Source organism: Octopus bimaculoides, chromosome 10 (genome assembly GCF_046866305.1).
Source record: "Octopus bimaculoides isolate indiv1 chromosome 10, ASM4686630v1, whole genome shotgun sequence".
Classification (NCBI taxonomy): Eukaryota; Metazoa; Mollusca; class Cephalopoda; order Octopoda; family Octopodidae; genus Octopus; species Octopus bimaculoides.
Genome location: NC_142937.1, coordinates 86,222,762 through 86,246,118, shown reverse-complemented (window position 1 = coordinate 86,246,118; position 23,357 = coordinate 86,222,762). Strand labels below are relative to the sequence as shown.

The 23,357-nt window shown below is 36.4% G+C and overlaps 1 protein-coding gene across 2 annotated transcripts in view; it reads left to right on the top strand.

The window, feature by feature from the left end:
- The first annotated feature begins 4,757 nt into the window (after positions 1-4,757).
- The window catches only part of LOC106871320 (arylsulfatase B), a 66,509-nt gene continuing 47,909 nt past the window's right edge, over positions 4,758-23,357 (top strand). For both annotated transcript variants that reach the window (XM_089358934.1, XM_089358935.1), the window contains exons 1-2: positions 4,758-4,980; positions 20,261-20,999. In XM_089358934.1, coding sequence (XP_089215060.1) covers positions 20,994-20,999 — 6 coding nt within the window. In that variant the 5' untranslated portion in view covers positions 4,758-4,980; positions 20,261-20,993. The remainder of the gene's footprint in view (positions 4,981-20,260; positions 21,000-23,357) is intronic.

Here is a 23,357-nt window from a genome sequence, read left to right as displayed (position 1 = left end):
TCTTTTAAATTTGTAATGCCTATTATTTTCTCCATTATGTCTTATGGCAAAAACTAACCCTCTATCTCCTATACACAAATTATACTTCAACGGCGATCAGAGAATATCAACGGTTCCCACTTATACTACACCTTGTGTGTACCTTTACGAGTAACGAAAATACAGAACTGATGGGAAACATAGAACTGGACGAAAAATATAGGAACAAAAAGTACTAATACATCTAATATTATAGTGACAAAGGGGACACGAGTAACATATTAACTACACAACAAGCATATAAGCAAGGTTACTAGAGACTAAAAGCATCACAGATTTGGAGTGAGATTATTCTTTTCCTGTGTATAATTTATGTACACACATACATACATCATACGTATATGGTGTCGAAACTATGAAGATATCTGATTTGGTAGCTGCGGATAGAATGTACGCTATTTATCTAATGTGCGTTTTCGTCCTTTGTTTTCTATGTTCGTTATTCCTCTCACAGTAAATTATTCGGTAATTCTAGTTTTAGTCTAGAATATTTGGTAATTCTAGCAATGCTTTTTGTTACGGAGCTATTTATGGTGCATAGTAGGTAGCTTTGGGATTTTGTGAATTTTAATAGCAGATGTCATGTATATAATGTGTCGATTTGGTGGAAGGAGTGAGCTCAAGGAATTGCAGAATCTTTCTCGGACTCGAGTGACAACCAAGATATATAGTGAGAAAGACACGGACATGTGTACATGTATGTATTTATTTATACATACACATGCGCATTGATTTAATGACAGCTATTCTTTTCGCTTACCTGCCCTTGAGAGCTTCTATTTATCAACCCATTTGGTGTATAAAAATCACCTTCCTACCCAAGCAGGCTTGCTAGGGGTGCCAGTTTAGTCACTGACAGCCCAACCATGCAAAGTTTATACGGGTTTACATAATTATTATTAGCTCAGCTGTGGATATCATATCTCTGATCTGACATATATACATAAAAACATATATGGAATTATACACACATTACATCATATTACATCATATTACATCATATTACATATTTAGAGAAATATGCACAAATATATGTACAAATATGATAAGAGCGTGGAATTTGATATGTAACTCAGTACAGCTAAGTAAGCTTCAACCACATACTTCTTGGTGTTTTCTATGCAGATGAATATTCAAAAACTGTTTGTAGTATCAAATCACATTCCGCTCAGAGATTTAATATAACTTATTTCTCCTTTTTCGAGATCAGCGAGAATTCGCTGGAAAAGGCATATAGTTCTTTGCGAGTGGAATGAGTTTTCATCAGTTGTGATTAACACACGCTGAGGACGGGTAACTACCAATAAACTCGAGTCCGTGTGTATCACGTAAAGCTAAAGATGGGGAGCGCTGACCTCCCCTCCCAAATACTAATCGGACGCAGAATGTGCGTCGTTAGCCAGCTAGAGGAGATGTCTTCTTGGGGCTATAAATGTCAGTAGCACTGTCCTGTATGTATGTGTATGTATATATATATATATATATATATATATATATATATATACATACACATACATACACACATGTACACACACATATACGCACGCGCGCGCATACATCAGAAGTTTTGCGATTTTTTCAAGAGAGACATTTATTAATTTATTAATTACGCTATACTTTTTGTAGAGTATATATTATTCCTTCAGGCGCTCTGCCGCAGCGAAACTGCGAACAAGCAAAACATACATTGAGTACGTGTGGTCGATAATGTATGCAACACTAGCGCTGCCTTTAAGTCATATTGAATATATATATATATATATATATATATATATATATATATATATATATATATATATATATAAAGGATAGTGGGTAAGACCAAAACAACGAAGTAAATGCAAGGTAAATCACAAGAAAACAAATATGTGAATTAATGTAGACTTACCTTGTAGGTAAGTCTACATTAATTCGCATATTTGTTTTCTTGTGATTTACCTTTCATTTACTTCGCATTGTTTTGACCTTACCTACGATCCTTTATACAATATATTCTACACAATGCTTCATATATATATATATATATATATATATATATATATATATATGTGTAGCCCACAGAATATTTTCTCAATCAAGGATATCTATCATAGCATTTGTTTTGTAATTTTACATACAAGATGTCCACAAAGTCTGGGTACATGAAGTAAGTAAAATAATAACATAAACAATTAAATATAAGAAATAATAATTTATTTAAGTATGTGTTAATCCCCATGTACCCAGACTTTGTGGACACCCTGTAGAATGTATATTGCGCTGAAAGACTACAAAGTATGCGCTGAAATACTTCGATTACTAAGGATAATTCATGTCTCAATAAATACTATCGCATCCGAATGATTGAACACATTTGAAACCAGCGATTTTCTGAATTTGTAAGTTTCCGAAATACTATCGTGAAGAAAAAAAATAATGTGTAAAAATCGTTATAAATCAAGAAATACAGGAATGAATTTAATACAATTTTATGGTTCATGAGTTTATTGACGCACTAAGGCATTTGCGAGATATCAATAGAATTAAATGTTTTTTTATTGTATTCAAGGTGTCTGGTTGGATAAGCGGACAGGTGAAATCCTATATCAGGGCACGTGAGCACATAACTGTGTGTGTGTTTGTGTGTGTGTGTGTGTGTGTGTGTGTGTGTGTGTGTGTGTGTGCATATGTTTGTGTGTGTGAATATTATTTATAACACACACACACATTTGTGTGTGTATATCTATTTATCTATCTATCTATATATATATATATATATATATATATATATAGAGAGAGAGAGAGAGAGAGAGAGAGAGTTATTAATATTATATATATATATATATATATATATATATATATATATATATATATATATATATATATAACACATACATACATACATATATACATGTAAATTAACTGACCATCACGTTTTTCCTCCCTCCAGTGGTAGAGAGGTTATATGCCTCCGGCCATTTGACTTTGACGTGTCACCTGTACAGCTGACCGACCATAACAAACAACCTTCTAAATGTGTGTGTGTGTGTGTGTGTGTGTGTATTTTATTGTCCTGTCATTTGCAATTTGTATGTAAACACGCGTACACACAAACGCATCCATCCACCCATCCATCCATACATACATATTATATACACTCCCTCATAAATAAATATATAAGCGCGCACACAAACATATGTGCACACATACTGATACGCGGATATAGTAAATGTGCGTGTGTGTGTGTGTGTGTGTGTGCGTGTGTGTGTGTGTGCGTGTGTGTGTGTGTGTGTGTGTGTGTGTGTGTGTGTGTCTGAGAGAGAGAGAGTGTGTGTGCGTGCGTCCGCGCGCGCTCATTTGTGTGTGTATGTATATATATGCTACAATATATATATATATATATATATATATTTATATATATATATATATATATATATATATATATATATATATATATATATATATATATATATATATATATATACATATATATATTATATACATATACACACACATACATACACGCGGTTTTGCCTGAATATATTTAAGCATATTTGCGAACAAATGTGTGTGTGTGTGTGTGTGTGTGTGTGTGTGAATGCCGAACCAGCGCATGGGCAGGGTACAATAGGTTCTTAGCATGACAAGTACACAAATGCAGTGTCTTACATCTGATAACTGTAAAAGCACTGACTGGCTGAACGAAAGTGGGTACGGTAGCCAACCAGCCAGCCAGCAGCAAGACAACCGGCATCACACTATCACCCCCTCCGCCCCTGTCTTTCTATATAATATCTCATATCTTTGTTCTATCTACCTATCTATTTATCTATCTATCTTACATTTTTTGTTCCTTTCTTTTTTATTTTGTCACTATTTCAATGTAGCTACCTACATTTCTACGAATTTGTTTCTGCCCTGTCACTCTCTCTCTTTGTCTCTCTCTTTATTAGAAACGTGTCTCGCCTGCTTAGATCTCTCTCTCTCTCTTCTCCCCCTCTCTCTTTCTCATGTTACTTTTCGGTGCATGCATTAAAACCTCTGTCTCTCTCTTTTCCTCGGCTTACATCATAATCTCCCTCCCCTTCGCTATAGTTTTTACTTTTCTCTTTCTTATTAATATCAATCTCTCTTTCTCTCTATCCACTTTCTCCGGCCTAGCCCTTCTCCTCCCTTTCTCTCTCATTGTTTCATTCTCTCTATTTCTCTTCGCCTTCGTCTTTTCCTCATACAACAGAGTTGGATGTCCTTCCTTAGTTTACCCCGTTTTTTTTTTGATTTTTTTTTCTTCATACAAATACACAAACATACATTCATACAAACATACACAGACATTTAAACAGGCACCCATAGATATATATATATATACACACACACACACATACATGCATTCATTCATAAATATTTACGAACAATCACACACACACAACACGCAAACATTACACACACACACACAAACAACACAAACATTACACACACACACACACACATTACACACACTCACACAACACACAAACATTACACACACATACATACACATACTCACACTCACACACGCACACTATTTGTAACCGGCTTGAACTGTATAAAGAACTTAAATCCCAGAATATTACATACATGCACACACACATACACCCATGCACACACACACACACACACACACACACACACACACACACACACACACACACACACACACACACATATATATATATATATAAATATATGTATGTAGGCTCACGGTGTTTATTATGATACCCACTTACGCTACGGAGCGAGGAAACCCTGTATTCTAATCGCTGTACATTTGTCAGCAACAGTCCGACACTGTTATATATATACATATATACATATACACACACATACAGAGATAGATATATAAACACAGTCATTTAAAAATACTCGCAGCCAGCTGTTGGGTACCAGAGACCAGACAAACTTTACCTCATGAAAGATATACAGGTATGTATATTGTTATTTTCAATAATTCTCATTATCATTGTTTTACTGTTGTTTGTTGAATATTTAGGTGTTTAGTCCTAGGTTTCGTCTGAGTCGAGCAGACACTACGATCAGCCTCATTCCAACCGTGACTTTCCATTATCAATATTATCTAATTTTTTGTTTGTCTGCTTTTCTTTTCGCCTTCTACTTTGCTTATTCAATGTATCCTTACTTGTTTTTTTTTTAAGGTGGGAAAGACTTTAGTTGTTATTTCGATTGCTTGAGTTCTTGAGAAATGCATGAACGTCACAGCATTTCATCGCTACTATACAATCATCTCTGCCTCGACCCCTAACAGGCCTCTAGCCCTTTGCATTTTCATCATTTCGGAGAGCTTAATTACAGTCCACATAAGATTATGTGGTGGAGGAGAGCGGTGATACCAAGGGCTTTAATTCATCCACCTCTCCGTCTTCTGTCCCCACCAGCCATTAAATTTTGCGGTCCTGTAACGATGTATGAAGAGACCAGAGGATAACTATTTCAGTATGGCGACTGACAGTAACACATTTTACATTCTGGGTTCGAATCCTGCCGAGGTCATTTTACCTTTTCTCTTATTTTTTTTAAAATTTATTCTTCTTTTCCCCTTCTTTCGGATGAAAGGGCGAATGGTTGTTAAATTAAGATTGGGATAGAGGAACCAGAGTATTGGACTATAGCTTCACATTATCACCCAGGGACTTGAATCTACATAATAGACAATATATACCCCTACGCCACTATTCATTCTAATATATATTGACATCCTTGTACTTAAATTGATTTCATATTTTGGCACAACGCCAGCAATTTGGGGAGTAACGGGTAAGCCGATTACATCGACTCCAGTGTCCATCTGGTACATTTTCTATCGACCCCGAAAGGTATTTGAACTCAGTTCAATACCTCGGCGGTATTTGAACTCAGAGCATAAAAACGGACGAAATGTTGCTAAGCATTTTGATCGGTACGCTAACGATTCGACCAGGTCGCCACCTTCCCTACACTCTCTTTCAGTTTTTGGATTACGGCCATACTGGGGCGCCGTTTTGAAGGATTTGGTTGATAAAATCAACCCTAGTTTTTATTTATTATTTATTTGTTTATAATAAGTCTAATATTTATTCCATCGTTCTTTAGCTGGACTACTGCGTTACGGGAGACATAAACAAACCAACACTGGTAGTCAATCGGTGAGGGAAGCGTGCGCACACACACACACACACACACAATACGGGCTGGATTTGTGGCAGAAGATACTCGCGCAATATGTGCGCAAAGGAACTGAACACAGAACCATTTGTCAGCGCCTTTTCTGTTTGTTTGTTTGTTTATTCTTGATTTTTTTTTTTTTTTTTGTAATATTTTACTACCTTTGTTATTGTTAAATTGTCAGAGGCGGTGAGCTCACAGAATCGTTAGCGCGTCGAACAAAAAACCCATAGCAGCATTTCTTCCGGCTCTTTACGTTCTGAGTTCAAATTCCACCGAAGTCGACCTTGCCTTTCATTCTTTCGAGGTCGATAAAATAAAGTACCAGTTGAACACTAGGGTCGATGTAACTGGCTTACCCCTTGCCCTAAAATTTCTGGCTTTGCCTTTCATGCCTCCAAGGTCGATAAAATAAAGTACCAGTCAAGTACTGGATCCGATGATATCAACTAACTCCTCCCCAAAAAAGTGCTGGCTTTGTGTCTAAATCAGAAACTATTATTAAAGGCCGTGGAAGGCGGCGCGAGCTGGCAGAATCGTTAGTACGCCGGGCGGAATGCTGAGCGGCATTTTGTCCACCTTGACGCTCTGAGTTCAAATTCCGCCGAGGTCGACTTTGCCTTTCATCCTTTCGGGGTCGATAAATTAAGAACCAGTGAAACACTGGGGGGGTCGATGTAATCTACTATCCTCCTCCTCGAAATTTCAGGCCTTGTGCCTATATTAGAAAGGATTATTAAAGGCAGTGGCTTAGCAGAATCTTTGAGCGTTGGGCAAAGTGCGTTACGTTTTCTTGCGGTTCTTTACATTCTGAGTTCAAATCCCAACCAAAGTCAACTTTGCCTTTTATATCTCTGAGCTTCTTAAACTAAAGTATCATTCAAGTACTGCGGTGGATGTTGGCCCTGTGCCTAGATTAGAAACCAATATTATAATAACATTAACTTTCTTATAACGTAAACTGTAAAGCTGAAGTGTCGAACGCAATGCATTACACGGAGTATATTTCTGCACCTTGATTCTAAGTTCAAATCCCGCCGAGATCAACTATATTTTTTGTTCTCTTGGGGTCGATAAATAAAACACGAGTACAAGATGGTGAACTGGCGGAAACATTGCGACATTTGTTCCTGTGCATTGCGTTCCGAATTCAAATCTTACTGTAGCCTACGTGGGTGGTGGATCCGACCCATCGCGCGGTTGAACACAACCACTTGCTCCTTGGGTGCCGTTAATGGAGTCTGCTCTATTTTAAACATCTGGGGCTCAGACTCTGATTTGAAAATACCTCCCCCCACTTCTCATCACCAGCCAGTCTCAGAAGTTCGGGAATATAAAGGACCATGTGCATTGCCTTCCCTCCTAATTAAACATTTTTTAAAAAAGGGAAAAAAAAACAGGTACGACCTCCTCCTCCCCTTTTCTTATCATGTTGACATTTGACCCCTAATGTGTCTTTATATCTTCCCAAAAAAACCGTTATTTTATTTATTTAATAGTTCAGTGACAGGAGAAAGGGCAGCATGCATGACCTTTTTACGGGGTCTCGGAGACTGGTGGTGGTGGTGGTGGGATGTTACAGAGTTAGATACCACAGTTCATTGGTTGTTACTGTTATAATAATTGTAAGCGGGGTATCAAGATATCGAGTTAGCCTTAGATCGGAGACCTAATTAGAATTCTTGCAAACGGGACATCTGCTACAAGACTTCAAAGAAACCGACCAGTGCTGATGTTAAACCGAACGACAGATTCCATTGTGCGGACTGCAAGTAGTTCGTGTGTAGATTCACACATGTGTGTAAGGCGGCGTCTGGCAAAAACGTTAGCACGCCGGACGAAATGCTTAGCGGTATTTCGTCTGTCTTTATGTTCTGAGTTCAAATTCCGCCGAGGTCGACTTTGCCTTTCATCCTTTCAGGGTCGATAAATTAAGAACTAGTTACGCACTGGGGTCGATTACATCGACTTAATCCCTTTGTCTGTCCTTGTTTGTCCCCTCTATGATTAGCCCCTTGTGGGCAATAAAAAAATAAGAAACGTTAGCACGCCGGGCGAAATGCTTAGCGGTGTTTCGTCTGTCTTTACGTTCTGAGTTCAAATTCCGCCGAGGTCGACTTTGCCTTTCATCCTTTCAGGATCGATAAATTAAGTACCCGTTGTGTACTGGGGTCGATCTGATCGACTGGCCCCCTCCCCAAAAATTTCGGGCCTTGTGCCTCGAGTAGAAAAGAATTACAATCATCTCTACCATGACTACTACCTTAATACCAACTCCACCACCATTACCACTACTACAACCACCACCTCTGTAATCACAACTACTTCCTATACGACAACTATTATGCCATCACCAACACTGCAATTACTCACCACCACCACCACTACTACAACCACCGACACCATCATCAGGCAACGAAATTCGCCACAGCTACCATCAGTACGCATAAAAGAAATTGCAACCATAACGATTATCTCTTCAATTACTACCACCACCGCCATCGTTTCAGCCTACCACCACCACTACTACTATCATTATCTCTACTATAACCATCCTCACCCCACCACTAATTATTACAACTACTTACCATTAGTGCTATAAGCACCGCCACCACCACCAACAACGAAAGAAGGAATGAGATATTACACAGTGTAGTCCTAAATATATATATATTAGGACGCGATTGTCATGCCTGGAACGCAATTGATCATATGTTCACCTGGGGACTAAAAAACAGCAAAACCAGCACATTAAACAATGGTTTATGCTTCTGCACAGAACAATATGATAGGGGCGGGAACAAAAATAACAGCTCTTATGCACACACACATACACACACAGAGGTATACATACATGCATACATTCACACCACACACATATACATATATACATAATATAATATAATATAAATGCACACGGAGAGATCTATGTGAAACCAGGGCTCTCACATCGAATAGAGGTTTTTTTTTTTTTCCAAAAAACTCTCCCCACCGACTTTTAATTTGTAAACTTTTAGCTACTTCCGCTTCTATAATCTGTCCTGCTGGCTGTCACTGACAGCTTTCATTACTCTCCGTCTGACTGTCTGTCGAGCTATCTAACAGGCAATTTATAGAGGCAAGCTTACGTACGTACGCACACACACACACATACATATACATATATACATATACACGATGGGCATCTTTCAGTTTCCGTCTACCAAATCCACTCACAAGGCTTTGGTCGGCCCGAGGCTATAGTAGAAGACGCTTGCTCAAGGTGCCACGCAGTGGGACTGAACCCGGAACCATGTGGTTGGTAAGCAAGCTACTTACCACACAGCCACTCTCTCACTCTCTCTCTCTCTCTCTCTCTCTCTCTCTCTCTCTATATATATATATATATATATATATATATATATATATATATATATATATATATTCGTTGTTCGCAAAAAAAGAGTTCGTATTCCATGTTGCTTTCGTTATTTTATGTTGTTTACGTTCTGTGACGTCTTGTGCTCATATATGCATATGTATATATATATATATATATATGCATATATATACATTGTATATATACGCGCGCGCGCGTAGGTGGGGTGCTGGATTGACAGGATCGTTAAAGCGTTGGAAAAAAAAACTTTGTATATCTTTCGACACATGATGTTCTGAGTTCAAATCTTGGAGGGCAACTTTGCCTTCCATATCTCTGAGGTCCATAAAGTAAAGTACCAGCGAATTATTTGTATTGGCAAGCTCCTCCTCTTAGTGTCTCAGTCAGGAACACACACACACACACACACACACACACACACACACACACACACACACACACACACGCGCGCGCGCATACAGGCATAGCTCAATGTGTGCTTCAAACATTATGAAAATTGACAGTCGTGTCTTAAAGCGTAAAATGTAAATACTTTTATGAATCCGAACGTGGGAAATATATGTTCTACCTTCTGTGGTATTTGAAACCGCAGACTTCGAACGTATGATTTGCTGAGAGGGCAAATGTACAGAGCATGATCTAATCATCACAAGCACTATATTGAGTGTGATCAACGAATCTAAAATAACAAGGAAGCATCTCAGAGCAAAACAACGACATTTGATGGATTATGTCATTGTTTGTCAGAATGATATCCAATTTATTCTTCTAATTGTGCGAGTCGCCGAGTTTTGGACACCAACTGCAGGCTATAGTCCACACTACTCGAAGACTATACTCTGACCTAACCCAGTAGAAATAGGCGAAAACAGTCACCAAACTACAGCAACAATCATGCCAAGTATTCGTAGAGTACAATCACCTCAATGTAATATGTTATTAAAATCATATATAAAAATATACATACAAATTCTTGACATTATAATTTTTTACACTAATTCGTTAAAGTGTGGCTTTTTAACCCCCACTTATTTGTAATTAATTTATTATACCTTTAAAGACGGTTTTCAGATTTTAGTCTTAAATATCAGAATTCATACTCTTGAAAAAAATCATGTCGCTTTAGATTTTTTTCAAGCAATTTAAAAGTTCATTCATTATAAAAAAATATGTATAAAAAGAAACAGACAGAAGAGAGGAAACTCGATCTCTCGCTTTATAAGTATATTTAAATATCTATGTATTTAATACATGTCTATAAGATTAAGAGTATATTGTAATAGCTATATCAGTTTTCAAAATATTGAAAGTAATGAGTTCCGAATACATTAGCATTGTACAATTGTTCCATTTTCTGTAAATATTTTGATACTCTAATTTCAAAGTATTACAGATGAAAATGTAATTTAGAAAATGCGAAATATATTATAAGTACTTATATTTATAAGTACATTTTATAATTATACATGCTCACATTTAAAATAAAGAGTAACTGTAAAGCCCCAAAGATTAATCAGTTTCTACTTTAAAAAAAAAATTGACGGATTCTGAATCACAGACGATCATAAACAAAAATTCAGAAAATCCTGATATATATATATATATATATATATATATATATATATATATATATATATATATTAAGGCATGATAAATAATAATAATAATAATAATAATAATCCTTTCTATTATAGGCACAAGGACTGAAATTTTGAGGGAGGGTATTAGTCGATTACATCGATCCTAGTGCCTCCAGTAGAAAAGATTATTATTATTATTATTATTAGTAGTAGTAGTAGTAGTAGTAGTATTGTTGTTGTTGTTATACAAATGAATCAGATTCAGACAATGAAGTAAATACGTTTGTCATCTATGTATTACATAATTCTACAATATGTGTCACAGAGCGGTGAAGAATAATAGCATCTTTAGATTCTTTTAAAGAAATACCGTGAAAGTGGAATGTTTTCTATTTGCTGATAATTTATCAAATCTACAAGTATCTCAGTCAAGAAAAAGAGGTTTTCAAAAAAACATTAAGTGAATGCTGTTAAAAATAGACAACTATATAATTAACAAGAATTTGTTTACCAGATTATACAGATATGGGACATGAGAGAAAAAGCAGATGAATTCAGAGAAAAAGGGAGTAGAGAAAGATATAAAAATATAGACTACATTCCAAATTTATTCTCGAATATAATTCTTTAGCTAAAAGCATAAATGATGAAGGATGGAAAAAGAAATACTGGGAAGAATCGGTAAATAAAGTCTCAAACTTTAATCCACCATTATCTCATCCAGAATTATCACCTTTATAAAATGTATCCGTTATTCAACAATGCAAGTAAAGATTTTATTGGTTACGTACGTATCGTAGCCTTACAAATTAAATTCCATCAGGAAATGGTTGTATGGAATCACCTTTATATGTATATGGAGGCTATTCAGAAAGTTTATGGCGCCATATATATTTCAATATAGAAATTATCAGATTGAGAGATGACAAAATATTCAGCTTTAGAAAAGATTAGCTGATACGATTTATTTACAAGAATTTATCAACCTTTAATAAAATCTTTCAGTTCATAATAATAACCAAACAACTTAACAACACACTATTTCAATATTTCGATATTTCTTTAATTATGATTGCGGCGATTTGACAGAAACGCAAACCCTCGGAACAATAGCTTCAAGATATGTTCTGACTTCATATTCCGTCGGGGGTCAACTTTGCCGATCATCCTTGCAGGGTCGATAATGCAGAGGGGGTCGAGAGTATTGATTAACACTCTTCCTTCACAATTGTTAATGTTGCGCCAAAATTTGAAACCATTATTATCATCAAACACTATTAGAAGGGTTTTGGATATAATTCTTTAGGCGTGTCATAGCTTTATTGCTTAATGAAGACGTTCAAACTCTGTGTGTTTGTGTGTACACGGCCTCTGAGAAGCGGGTTCAACCGATGCATAGGTGCGGGGAGCAAGGGAGGAGTAAATGAATATCACATGAGCCCCTTGCTAACCACTACACACATTTTTTTCTCTTCTTGTTTCTTTCTGTATTCCTTTCTGTGGAAGAGCGTAGGCTCGAAACGTTAAAGACTTGTTCACTTCCCGAGCGTTAAACTAATACATCTGTTTATTTTCTACACCACCTGTCTTTGTCTTTTTTTTTTTTTGTGAATTCATCCTACATATATATATATATATATATATATATATATATATATATATATATATATATACACCGATAGAATAAGTACTCGGCTTAGAAACAATAAGTACTGGGGTCGATTTGGGGTCGACTAAAACTCTTCGAGGTTGCTGCCTCAGCATGGCCGCAGTCTAAAGACAGAAACCAGTAAATAGAATAAAAGAAATAATACAACACGAGAGAGCGAATTTTTTTTTAATTCATCAGACTGGTCAATCGACACCTGTGCGTGTGTGTGTGTGTGTGTGTGTAAAAGAGAGCGAGAGTGATATCCAGGGTATCGAACTCTCAATGGCCTTTAACATTAATTCAATTCAACGGGTGGCCCAATAGGCTGAAGACGGAGAAAAGCCGTGAGGCTAAATGTATATTTGTTAAACAGACTCAAATAAACTTATTTAGAGTGCGCGTGCGCGTGTGTGTTTGTGTGTGTGTGCGCGTGTGCGCGTAAGTGTATGTGTTTTAGAGAAAGAGAAAGAATCGTTATTCATCCCATAGTATTGAGGCGACCGTATATTTCCCTTAGACTTCATTACTTTACCCATTCGACGGTGATAATGGGAGTGTTGGTGGTGGCATCGTCGGCCGCCAGGGATGATAGTGCTGTTGACGATGGTGATGGTGGTGGAGAAAGAGAGAGTGTGTGTGTGAGAGAGAGAGAGAGAGATAGGGGGAGGTGGTGGTTATGGGAGGTGACTGAAGCAGTCGTGGTGTGATTACGATAATCTTCGCATGTGCGTGTGTTTGCGTATACGTGTGTGTGTGTGTGTGCGAATGCGTGTATATACCACTCAAATATCTACTTATATAAAAGAAGACATCAATCACATATACGCACACGAGCACACACACGTGTGCATACATGCATACAATTCACAAAGTGATAAAGCGGCGGAAGTAAAGAGGAATATGTTGTGTTGGGAAAGATGTCAAAATACCACAGCATTCATAATTGTAAGCGGTATACACACGTAGCAAATATACAAATGCACCTACAGATGTGTACTTGTGTGAATTATGCATGCATTTCATGTATGGATGTCTGAGGTTCTTTCATATTTTACCGATTCTCAAACAACTAAAGAAATTAATCCAACCATCTTATATATGCTTTTCTACTCTAAGGCACAAGGCTCGAAATTTTGGGGGAAGGGGCCAATCGATTACATCGACCCCAGTGCGTAACTGGTACTTAATGTATCGACTCCGAAAGGATGAAAGGCAAAGTCGACCTCGGCGGAATTTGAACTCAGAGCGTACTGGAAGACGAAATACCGCGAAGCATTTCGCCCGGCGTGCTAACGTTTCTTATTTCTTTACTGCCCACAAGGGGCTAAACATAGAGGGGACAAACAAGGACAGACAAAGGTATTAAGTCGATTACATTGACTCCAGTGCGTAACTGGTACTTAATTTATCGACCCCGAAAGGATGAAAGGCAAAGTCGACCCTAGGCGGAATTTGAACTCAGAACGTAACCAAATTTGTCCTTCATCTTTCGGAGGTCGATAAAAAGAAGTACGAATTCAGAAAAATAGAATGACAGAATGTTAGCGCATCGGACGAGATATTTGGCAAATTCTGTTTCGGCTCTGTGTGTCCTGATTTCAAATCACACCTATCTTCAGAAATGAATAGGCCTTCTGAGCTTTGCGTGTATGTATATGTATGTAATACTTATATACGTATTTATATATATACGTATATAATATTTATGTACGTATATATGTGTGTGTGTGTGTGCATGTTCATATGAGTTTGTGCACCCTCGCATTTACATAGTATGCACCAGCTGTCCAGATTAATTTATTAATTCCGGGAGATAGCTACAGGCTATAATATATATATATATATATATATATATATATATATATATATATATATATATATATATATATATATACACACACAGTCGTATACTATCGCACCTGCCTATCCACTATTTTTCTTCTCCCATTAACCTGTCTTTTCCTTTGATGTTGTTACGGCTAAACGAGGGGAAAGACTGTTATTTCAGTTGACATTAATGTGTTTCGTCACATATTTACAGAATCCTAAATTTGTGGTGGGGAATTGTATAACCGATTGTCTCCAGTAACGTAACTGGCCCTTACTTTAAGGACTTTCAAAACAGAAGGATAATAAAAAAGGACAGATCGTCGCAAGACTTTAATATCAGAACGTAGAATGATGTTAAGTATGTTTGACACCGTTAAGCCATTTGGAATGGCGTATTAGCGTTTCGTTAATCTATCGCCATTTTCTCGGTTCACAGTTTTAATGCAATATAATTAAATGTGAGTTTAAAGAAAGACACATATTCATACGCGCACACATTCTTTTAACAATTTTAGCCATTGAACTGTAGGGGCTTAGTCGATTACATCGAGTTAGATTAATCCCCTATTTTAGTGTAATTTATTTTTTCTAACTTCTACGCACACGCGTACATATGTATGCTAAAATTGACACTCCGTCGGTTACGACGACGAGTCTTCCAGTTGACCCGATCAACGGAACAGCCTGCTCAGGAAATTAATGTACAAGTGGCTGAGCACTCCATAGACTCACCTACCTTTAAACGTGGTTCTCGGGGAGATTCGGCGTGACAAAGAGTGTCTTTGAAATACAGATACAAGTGAGCGCTCCACAGACTCGCTTACCCTTAAACGTGGTTCTCAGGGATCGCTGAGAAAAAAGCAAATTTATCCTTTTCTATTCAATTACAATAATAAACATTTTAGTGATTTTTTTTTTTCTTGAAAACTATAGAATGAAATGCGAATGTGTATAGAATATCAATGACTGATATAGATGGAAAATGCAAAAAACAAAAAACCTTTTCCAAACAATCAATATTTTTGTAGTTCAAAACTTGCGATTTTTGACATAAAATGTCCTCTGGAATTAGCCAGAGCCAATAATAACAAACATTAACTGCCAAATATTGTTAAATAAACCTCTGCAAATGCAATATACATAAGCAATTCACTTTAAATACAACGAACAACTGGCAGTGAGACTGTTTTTAGCTGATCCCTAAATGGGGTTCATGCCAGGCAATGGGTTAATCCCCTGGCCACACCCGTTTCTACAAATGTACTCGCAGAGAATGTTCAGATCCATCAAAATGGAATTTATCTTATTCAGAGAATACTAGAAAATGTTAATTAAGTATATTTGATCAAATGGTGACGACTATCTATAGAATTTTAAGATTAGACTTGAAGATGCAAAATTCATAGAAAAAAACGGACGAGTACTTAAAACGTGCACCTTGGATATATGAGCTTTCATGTTCGATCTCACTACGTGACATTTATGGCTTGCGTCTTTTATTAAATTATTGGGTCGTCCCTGACCTGGTAAGTGAAATTGGACTGACAGAAACTGGGTGAACATCTGTTGAATGGATTGCATCCGTAATTCATAAGACCAGCTTTGTCTTTCACACACTGTGTCACGCTGGTTCTGCCAGGGAATTACGTTAGCGGAATATTCAGTCACTTACAGAATAGTACACTGAATAGCTAGTGTAGTTGAGCGAACAACTAGATTACTCATCGTCGAAACCAACCGAGATCCATTTTTTAAATATAATTTCATACATACAACATATGTCTATGTTGCATATATATATATATATGAGGAGGGAGGGGAAAGGAAGATGGACATGTGTAGCCCTTTCATAAATGCCTTACGATACAAATTCCAAACATTCTACTCGGATCCTTATAAACCTAATAACACACGTACATTCATCATTCCTATATACATAGATTCATACGTATTTAAATACATAGATGCGCACGTATATACATGTGCGCAAATATACAAACATACATAACACATGCTTTGTACAAACTTATATATATATACATATATACATATATACACTTAATTGCGTAAATATCAATGTTCTTAGAGAAATGTTTCCTTTACATGAAGACTTCAAACAAATAAAGCCCAACTATACACGAGCGCACATACACACACATATTCACATATATCTACGTGGCCTTCGATGTGCAATAAATAGAAATCATATCTCCCTCAAATCACATCCTACTCTCCTAAAATCCACACCAAGTAGTGATACAGGATTGTTGCTGAATGATTGGAGTTAGTTACAATTGCCCTGTTTTTTTTATGTTGTGGCTTCATGGATAACGCAGATGGAAAAGCCTGCTACACTTTGGGTTGAAAGAACTTGGCTATTTCCTGGTAGCGTCCATACTGTTCAGCAACGCTTGTGAGTGCGACACTGCCGGAACTTGCCAGTCACTGTTCCTTCCGGTTGCCAGCTGATGAGCAATGCCCTACAATGCAATCTGCATGTAATATAAAAGAAAATGTATTTGTGTAGATAGATAAATAGACAGACTGACAGACAGATAGATGCACGCTGTAATTAATCGTTTCCTGTATGACTCAACTGAGTGAAAAGGGTAGCTTTTATGAAGCTGAATTATCATTTCAAGGCTTGTTCTTGCCCAGCTCTTTTATTGGCATTAGTGTAGCTCCGTGGAGGAGCAATGGCCCAGTGGTTAGGGCAGCGGACTCGCGGTCATAGGATCGCGGTTTCGATTCCCAGACCGGGCGTTGTGAATGTTTATTGAGCGAAAACACCTAAAGCTCCACGAGGCTCCGGCAGGGGATGGTGGCGAACCCTGCTGTACTCTTTCACCACAACTTTCTCTCACTCTTACTTCCTGTTTCTGTTGTGCCTTTAATTCAAAGGGTCAGCCTTGTCACGCTCTGTGTCACGCTGAATCTCCAACAACAACAGTGTAGCTCCGTTTAGAGTTGACGGCCACATAATTTCAAAGAACGAGAATGTGCGCACATTGAAAATCCACAAAAGATAAATCTATACAGCTTTCAATAAACTGGCGCTGAAGGTGATAGTCAAGGCGAACTTTGCAGCAGTAAACTAACCAGGTGACACGGTTAAACTAAGCTAAAAAAGATTGCACCAAACAATCAAGAAGACCTATAATGCTATTCTCCATCCAATGAAACACACAGACGCAGTTCAGTGACTGAAACCTATAAAGAAATATGTGTATATGTCTCCGAGTGTGCCTGTTTGTTGTGTGTTAAAACTTGAATGTAGACTTCAGTGTAAGTAAAAGAGAAGTATTCAATATTGAAAATCACGTTGCAATGTATTAAAGCTGAAACCTCATCGTTCATGATTCTAAATTTTATGCTTCTGGTCTTCGAATGAAATTTGAGGAATAAAACATAAACCAGTTAAGGAGACTCAGACGGTAGGAATAAAAAAAGGGAAATTTGATTGGAGCTTGTAGAAAGATAGAATCAACTAACTTAAATATAAGGAATAACAATATAAATAATGGTATTGTGATTTAATCAGAATGCTTGCCGGTGTTTTTGTTCATTCAGAAAACGTGAGTCATGCTTAAATCTACAAAATACTACAATATGAAGGAAAGATAAAAAAGAAAAAGAGAGAAAACCGATTGTGATAGAAAAAGAGAATAATGAAGTATATAGTGAGAGAATGCGCTCAAAACTCGCTCTTCATTCAAAGAGACACAATAAACAGCCCGTAGTCCGATGAAAGAAAGAAATAGATATAGGTATAAAAAAAAAAAAGTAAACAAAAATGAAAATAGAAACAATGAATTCAGAAACTTGTTGACTATCTTGTATCCGTTTTTTTGAAAATTGCACATCAGCTATTTTGCTTTATGCTAACAATTACAAAGAATAGCATTTCTTCAATTCTAGTTCTTTCCGTTCTCTGATGCTATTTAAAAACCTTATCGGTTAAGCATAAATGACAGCTCAACTTATTTCTGCTTTTAGCATGCTCATAAAAAAAAAAAGAACACAAAAAAATGAATAGATCCAAGTTATATTAAAAGATACTGTCACAAGTTTCTTTAATCTCCAAATACATCTCGAAAGATCAGTCGAGTGTTTTCTCTTTGGGGTTCATTAAAGAATTTCTCTGAGACAAACATCTTGACTAAAATATTTTTGTCTCGCACCGATATAGGATTTTGTTTGAGAGTGACTGTTCAATACTACTTGGTAATAGTTCGCTAAAAAAACCGCCGAGACAATTTCCATTAGGCGAGCACTACAGTTACAAGTGCCTTCAGTGAGGATACTGCCATTGCTCGGCAAATATTTTGCATAAATGGAATTGAGTGAGCTGGCGACATTTTTGCAACAGAAGTACTGACAGTTACACCTATGGTTTAGTTGAATCACCAACAGATAAAGGGCAACCCTGCCAGGCTAACCTGCTGCGGAGAATTGCTCGAAACCAGCAGAGCAAAACAAAGTGTATCAAAGGGTGTCTGAACCAACATGATCAACAACTGTCCGACCATAGTACAGGGACTGCAACAAGGCTAGATAGAAATTCCAGGTTGATCATCGGCGCGCTGTAAGCCTCCGCCTATAGTAGAAAGGATTATTATTATTATTATTATTATTACGCGCAAAACATCCCATAATACTAAACTGTTTTAGTTAATATTTGTTGATACTGTCACCAATTTTCATGTAGCGTTTCTCTTGAGCGTCGTTCAAAATGTGAACGGCAGTCATTTTCTGCTCTTCATCCACAAACGGTGGAATGTGTCCGATCTACCCTTTCAGTAGCTTTTCACATTTACCCTGATCTTCACTGAATATGTCCACAGCATGGGTAGCCACCAGCTAATAAACATCGCTCCAATTACAACAGCTTTGGCTCGAAGAGTTCAATCTCACCTATGTTATTGGTCAATTCTCGATCGCATTTCTAATAAGCTTTTCTCCAGTTACTCATCACAACAGATCTTAAAATAGTCGACGAGTCATCAACAGTGTCTTAATTAGCGTATAATATCGAATACGAAAATTAAACTATTTTTTCTAAAATGTTTTTAAAATTGAGTACCGTCCATTTTTTCTTTCTTTTTTTTTTTGTGATGTTGTTAATGGTCATTAATTTGCATTATGTAAATTAAAATTTTCGTATTTAATCATGAATCATTTAATGAAGTAAATTCTCTTTTTATGTTTTATTTTTATTATTTAATCGGCAGAATTTTCAAAGTTACTCAAGGGCCTAGAGTTTCGTTCACTGGCTCTTAGCACTAAACATGTGTGTGTGTTTGTGTTTGTGTGTGTGTGTGTGTGTATGTGTGTGTGTGTGTGTGTGTGTGTGTGTGTGTGTGTGTGTGTGTGTGTGTGTGTGTGTGTGTGTACACATATAAGTCATTAAATAAGCGGAAATGATGCTTAATCATCAGTATACTCTTGTCGTTAAATTAAGTGACGTCACTATATATATATTTATATACATGTATTGATATGCATATGTATATATATTTATTTATTTATATATATATAGCTTTATATATAGAGAGAGTGAGCTTTATATATATATATATATAATCTTTTTCTCTATCTCTTCAGCATCATCTCTACCACAGACATCGGTCTCCCCAATGGAAGGGAACTGTTCACTACCACAACGACAGCTACCTATGTGTGGCGGCGATATCATAACATCAAAAGTGTCGTTATTGTAGTATTTGGCTGGAAGAAGCTGTCTCACACGCACAAATATACACCTTCTATCACACGTACATATAGAGAAAAATACATACGCACACATATACACACATATTCACATATACACATCTTCTTACACAAATACATACATACGTACATATATTCAGGCTTTCATATATTAACTTAGACATACACACACGCATCGTACAAATACCCACACACTCTTTGAGACCCTGACATACACATATTCGCAGACACACCTACACACACACCCACTCATAGACACACGTACGTACAGTGTTGCTATTTTGAAGAGACCGTCTCTTTCTCTTCCGACCAGAAGAGAAAAAAACTTAAAGAAAAGGGGAAAAGAAGACACCGGAGAAGACATATCGCGGCAATTATATTGATCTACCATCATCACCACCACCACCACCACTACCACTACCACCACCACCACCATCAATTCCACTGCAACTATTACCACCACTCTTTTCCCCCATCACCACCACCATCAATACCAAAGCTACCAACAGAATTACTACTACCACTATCACCACCACCAGTAGTACCTCCAGAATTGTAGTTCTCGCTGACCCTTGGCTCCAGAAGTTATTTGAAACCGGTAACAACAATGAAAGTGAGTTGGTTGTTTAATTTTTATCTATTTATGATGATGTTGCTTACACTTATATATATATATATATATATATATATATATATAACTCTGTAACTATTATTCTTTATTTATATTTCTTTTTTAATTTATATTTTCAAATTGAACTTTTACATTTATTTTTGTTTTCTCTTCATCGTTTTGTCTATACCTATACTAAAGCTTCTTTAAGCGTTGACAGCCTAGATAGATAGATAGATAGATAGATAGATAGATAGATAGATAGATAGATAGATAGATAGATAGATAGATTCATATATATATATATATATATATATATATATATATATATATATAAATTTTCAAACATATATGTATACCTCTATGCATATATATATATATAGACACACACACACTTATGTATATATATATATATATATATATATATATATATATATATATATATATATATATATATACATTCATATACACGCGCATTCGTGTGTGTGTTATATAACCGTAGATTCGGGTTCACAAATAATATGAATGGAATTTCGTTGGCGGAAGCAAGTTGTATCAAATACACTGCCGCCAACTTTACTTTTAAGTTTTCATGCAGCGGGCGTCACTTGGTGTTCGCCCCCCCCCCCCAAATATTCTCTGTGTATGTAGTACGTGTGTGTGTGTTAGTGTGTGAATGTGTGCATGCATGTGTTAGCGCTCATGTACGCTTCTGCACATGTATATACGTCTTTGTGTATGTATATATATGCGTGTATGTTGTAACAAGTGTGATGTAATTTGTATGTTTTTGGGTGAACGTATGTATATGTATATATGTGTATGCGTGTCTATATGTAAGTATATGCGAGTGTCTGAGTATCTGAGTGTAAGGAAAAGTATTGCCAGAAGCGACGTTCAAGACACGGTTTCCATCCCAGATTAAAGGCATTTTCTCCAACGCTCCTCTCAAGCCACCGATGGCTTACTTTTGAATTGCCATTTCTTGCTTTTCTTTTCCTTTACACAAAATTTTATTGCTTTGTTGTTGTATTTTTTTTATTATTATTATTATTATTATTATTATTATTATTATTATTATTATTATTATTATTATTATTATTATTATTATTATTATTATTATTATTATTATTATTATTATTATTATTATTATTATTATTATTATTCAGTAGTTTTATTTTTATAGCGTGCTTTCACTTCACTACCGAGTGCAGCTCTGTGTGTCTTGGGCATGTGCTGTGGTTTGCTGTGATGCTCTTATGGTTACTGTATTGAAAGTGATTTGCGTAGGATGTGTGCAGTGCCCAGTAGTGCAATTTTCTGTATGTTATATATATTTGTAAGTCCTGGTGTTTTTGTTATGTATTTGTCTGAATATTTTTTATCATACCTAAGGCGCCTACTATGATAGGAATTGTTTCTGTTTTTAGATTCCACATTCGAGTTACCTCTATTTCCAGGTCTTTATATTTTGAAAGCTTCTCCATTTCTTTTAGAGAAACGTTGTCATCTGCTGGTATCTCTTTACGTTCTGAGTTCAAATGTAGGTGAAGTCGACCTTGCTTTTCACCTTTCGGGATCGATAAAATAAGTACCAGTTGAGCATTAGGATAGATGTAATCGACTGATCCCCTTCCTTTAGAATCTCAGCACTTTTGCCTAAATCAGAACCCATTATCGTCATCATCATTATTGTTGATATAAATACCAGTTGAGCACTAGTGTCGATGTAGTTGACTGGTTTCCTCTCCCAAAATCTCAGTCCTTGTGTCTTGTTGGTGTTATTATTATAAGCTGCAGTCCTTCAATGGTAGCACTGATCTCATGTTGCCAATCATTCAAATAGTTGAAATAGAAAAGTACCATGACAATGAGTACACAAAGATATTCGTAAACACATCGAAATATAGAAAGCCAACAATAAATCGAGATTTGATGGAGTGACGAAAATACCGCTGGAAAATGTGCTACACAATTATCTAATAATTACTAGCTCATCGAAAACTTTTAACCAACAGCGCTGTAGTTGATAAAATATGGTATGGATTTTGATAGATAAATAAGTTCTTGAATAGTTGGCGTTCGCAAATCGAGTACATTCAACTTGAAGGCAAGTATTTTCCCTGAAAATACAATTTAGAGCCATTGAACTAAATATCAAACAGTATTTATTTTCATATGGCTTTGTTTTTGTTTTGCTTGTTTGTTTTTTTTATTCTGAGTTCATTTCCTATCGCTGGGGTAGACTGCCTTTCGTTGTTTAGGAAGGTCGATAATTTAGAACCAGCTGATAGTAGTTGTTACCGACGGTGTTGTTTAGTCTTGAATCAACCTTGATTGAGCAGAGTTATGATCAAACAC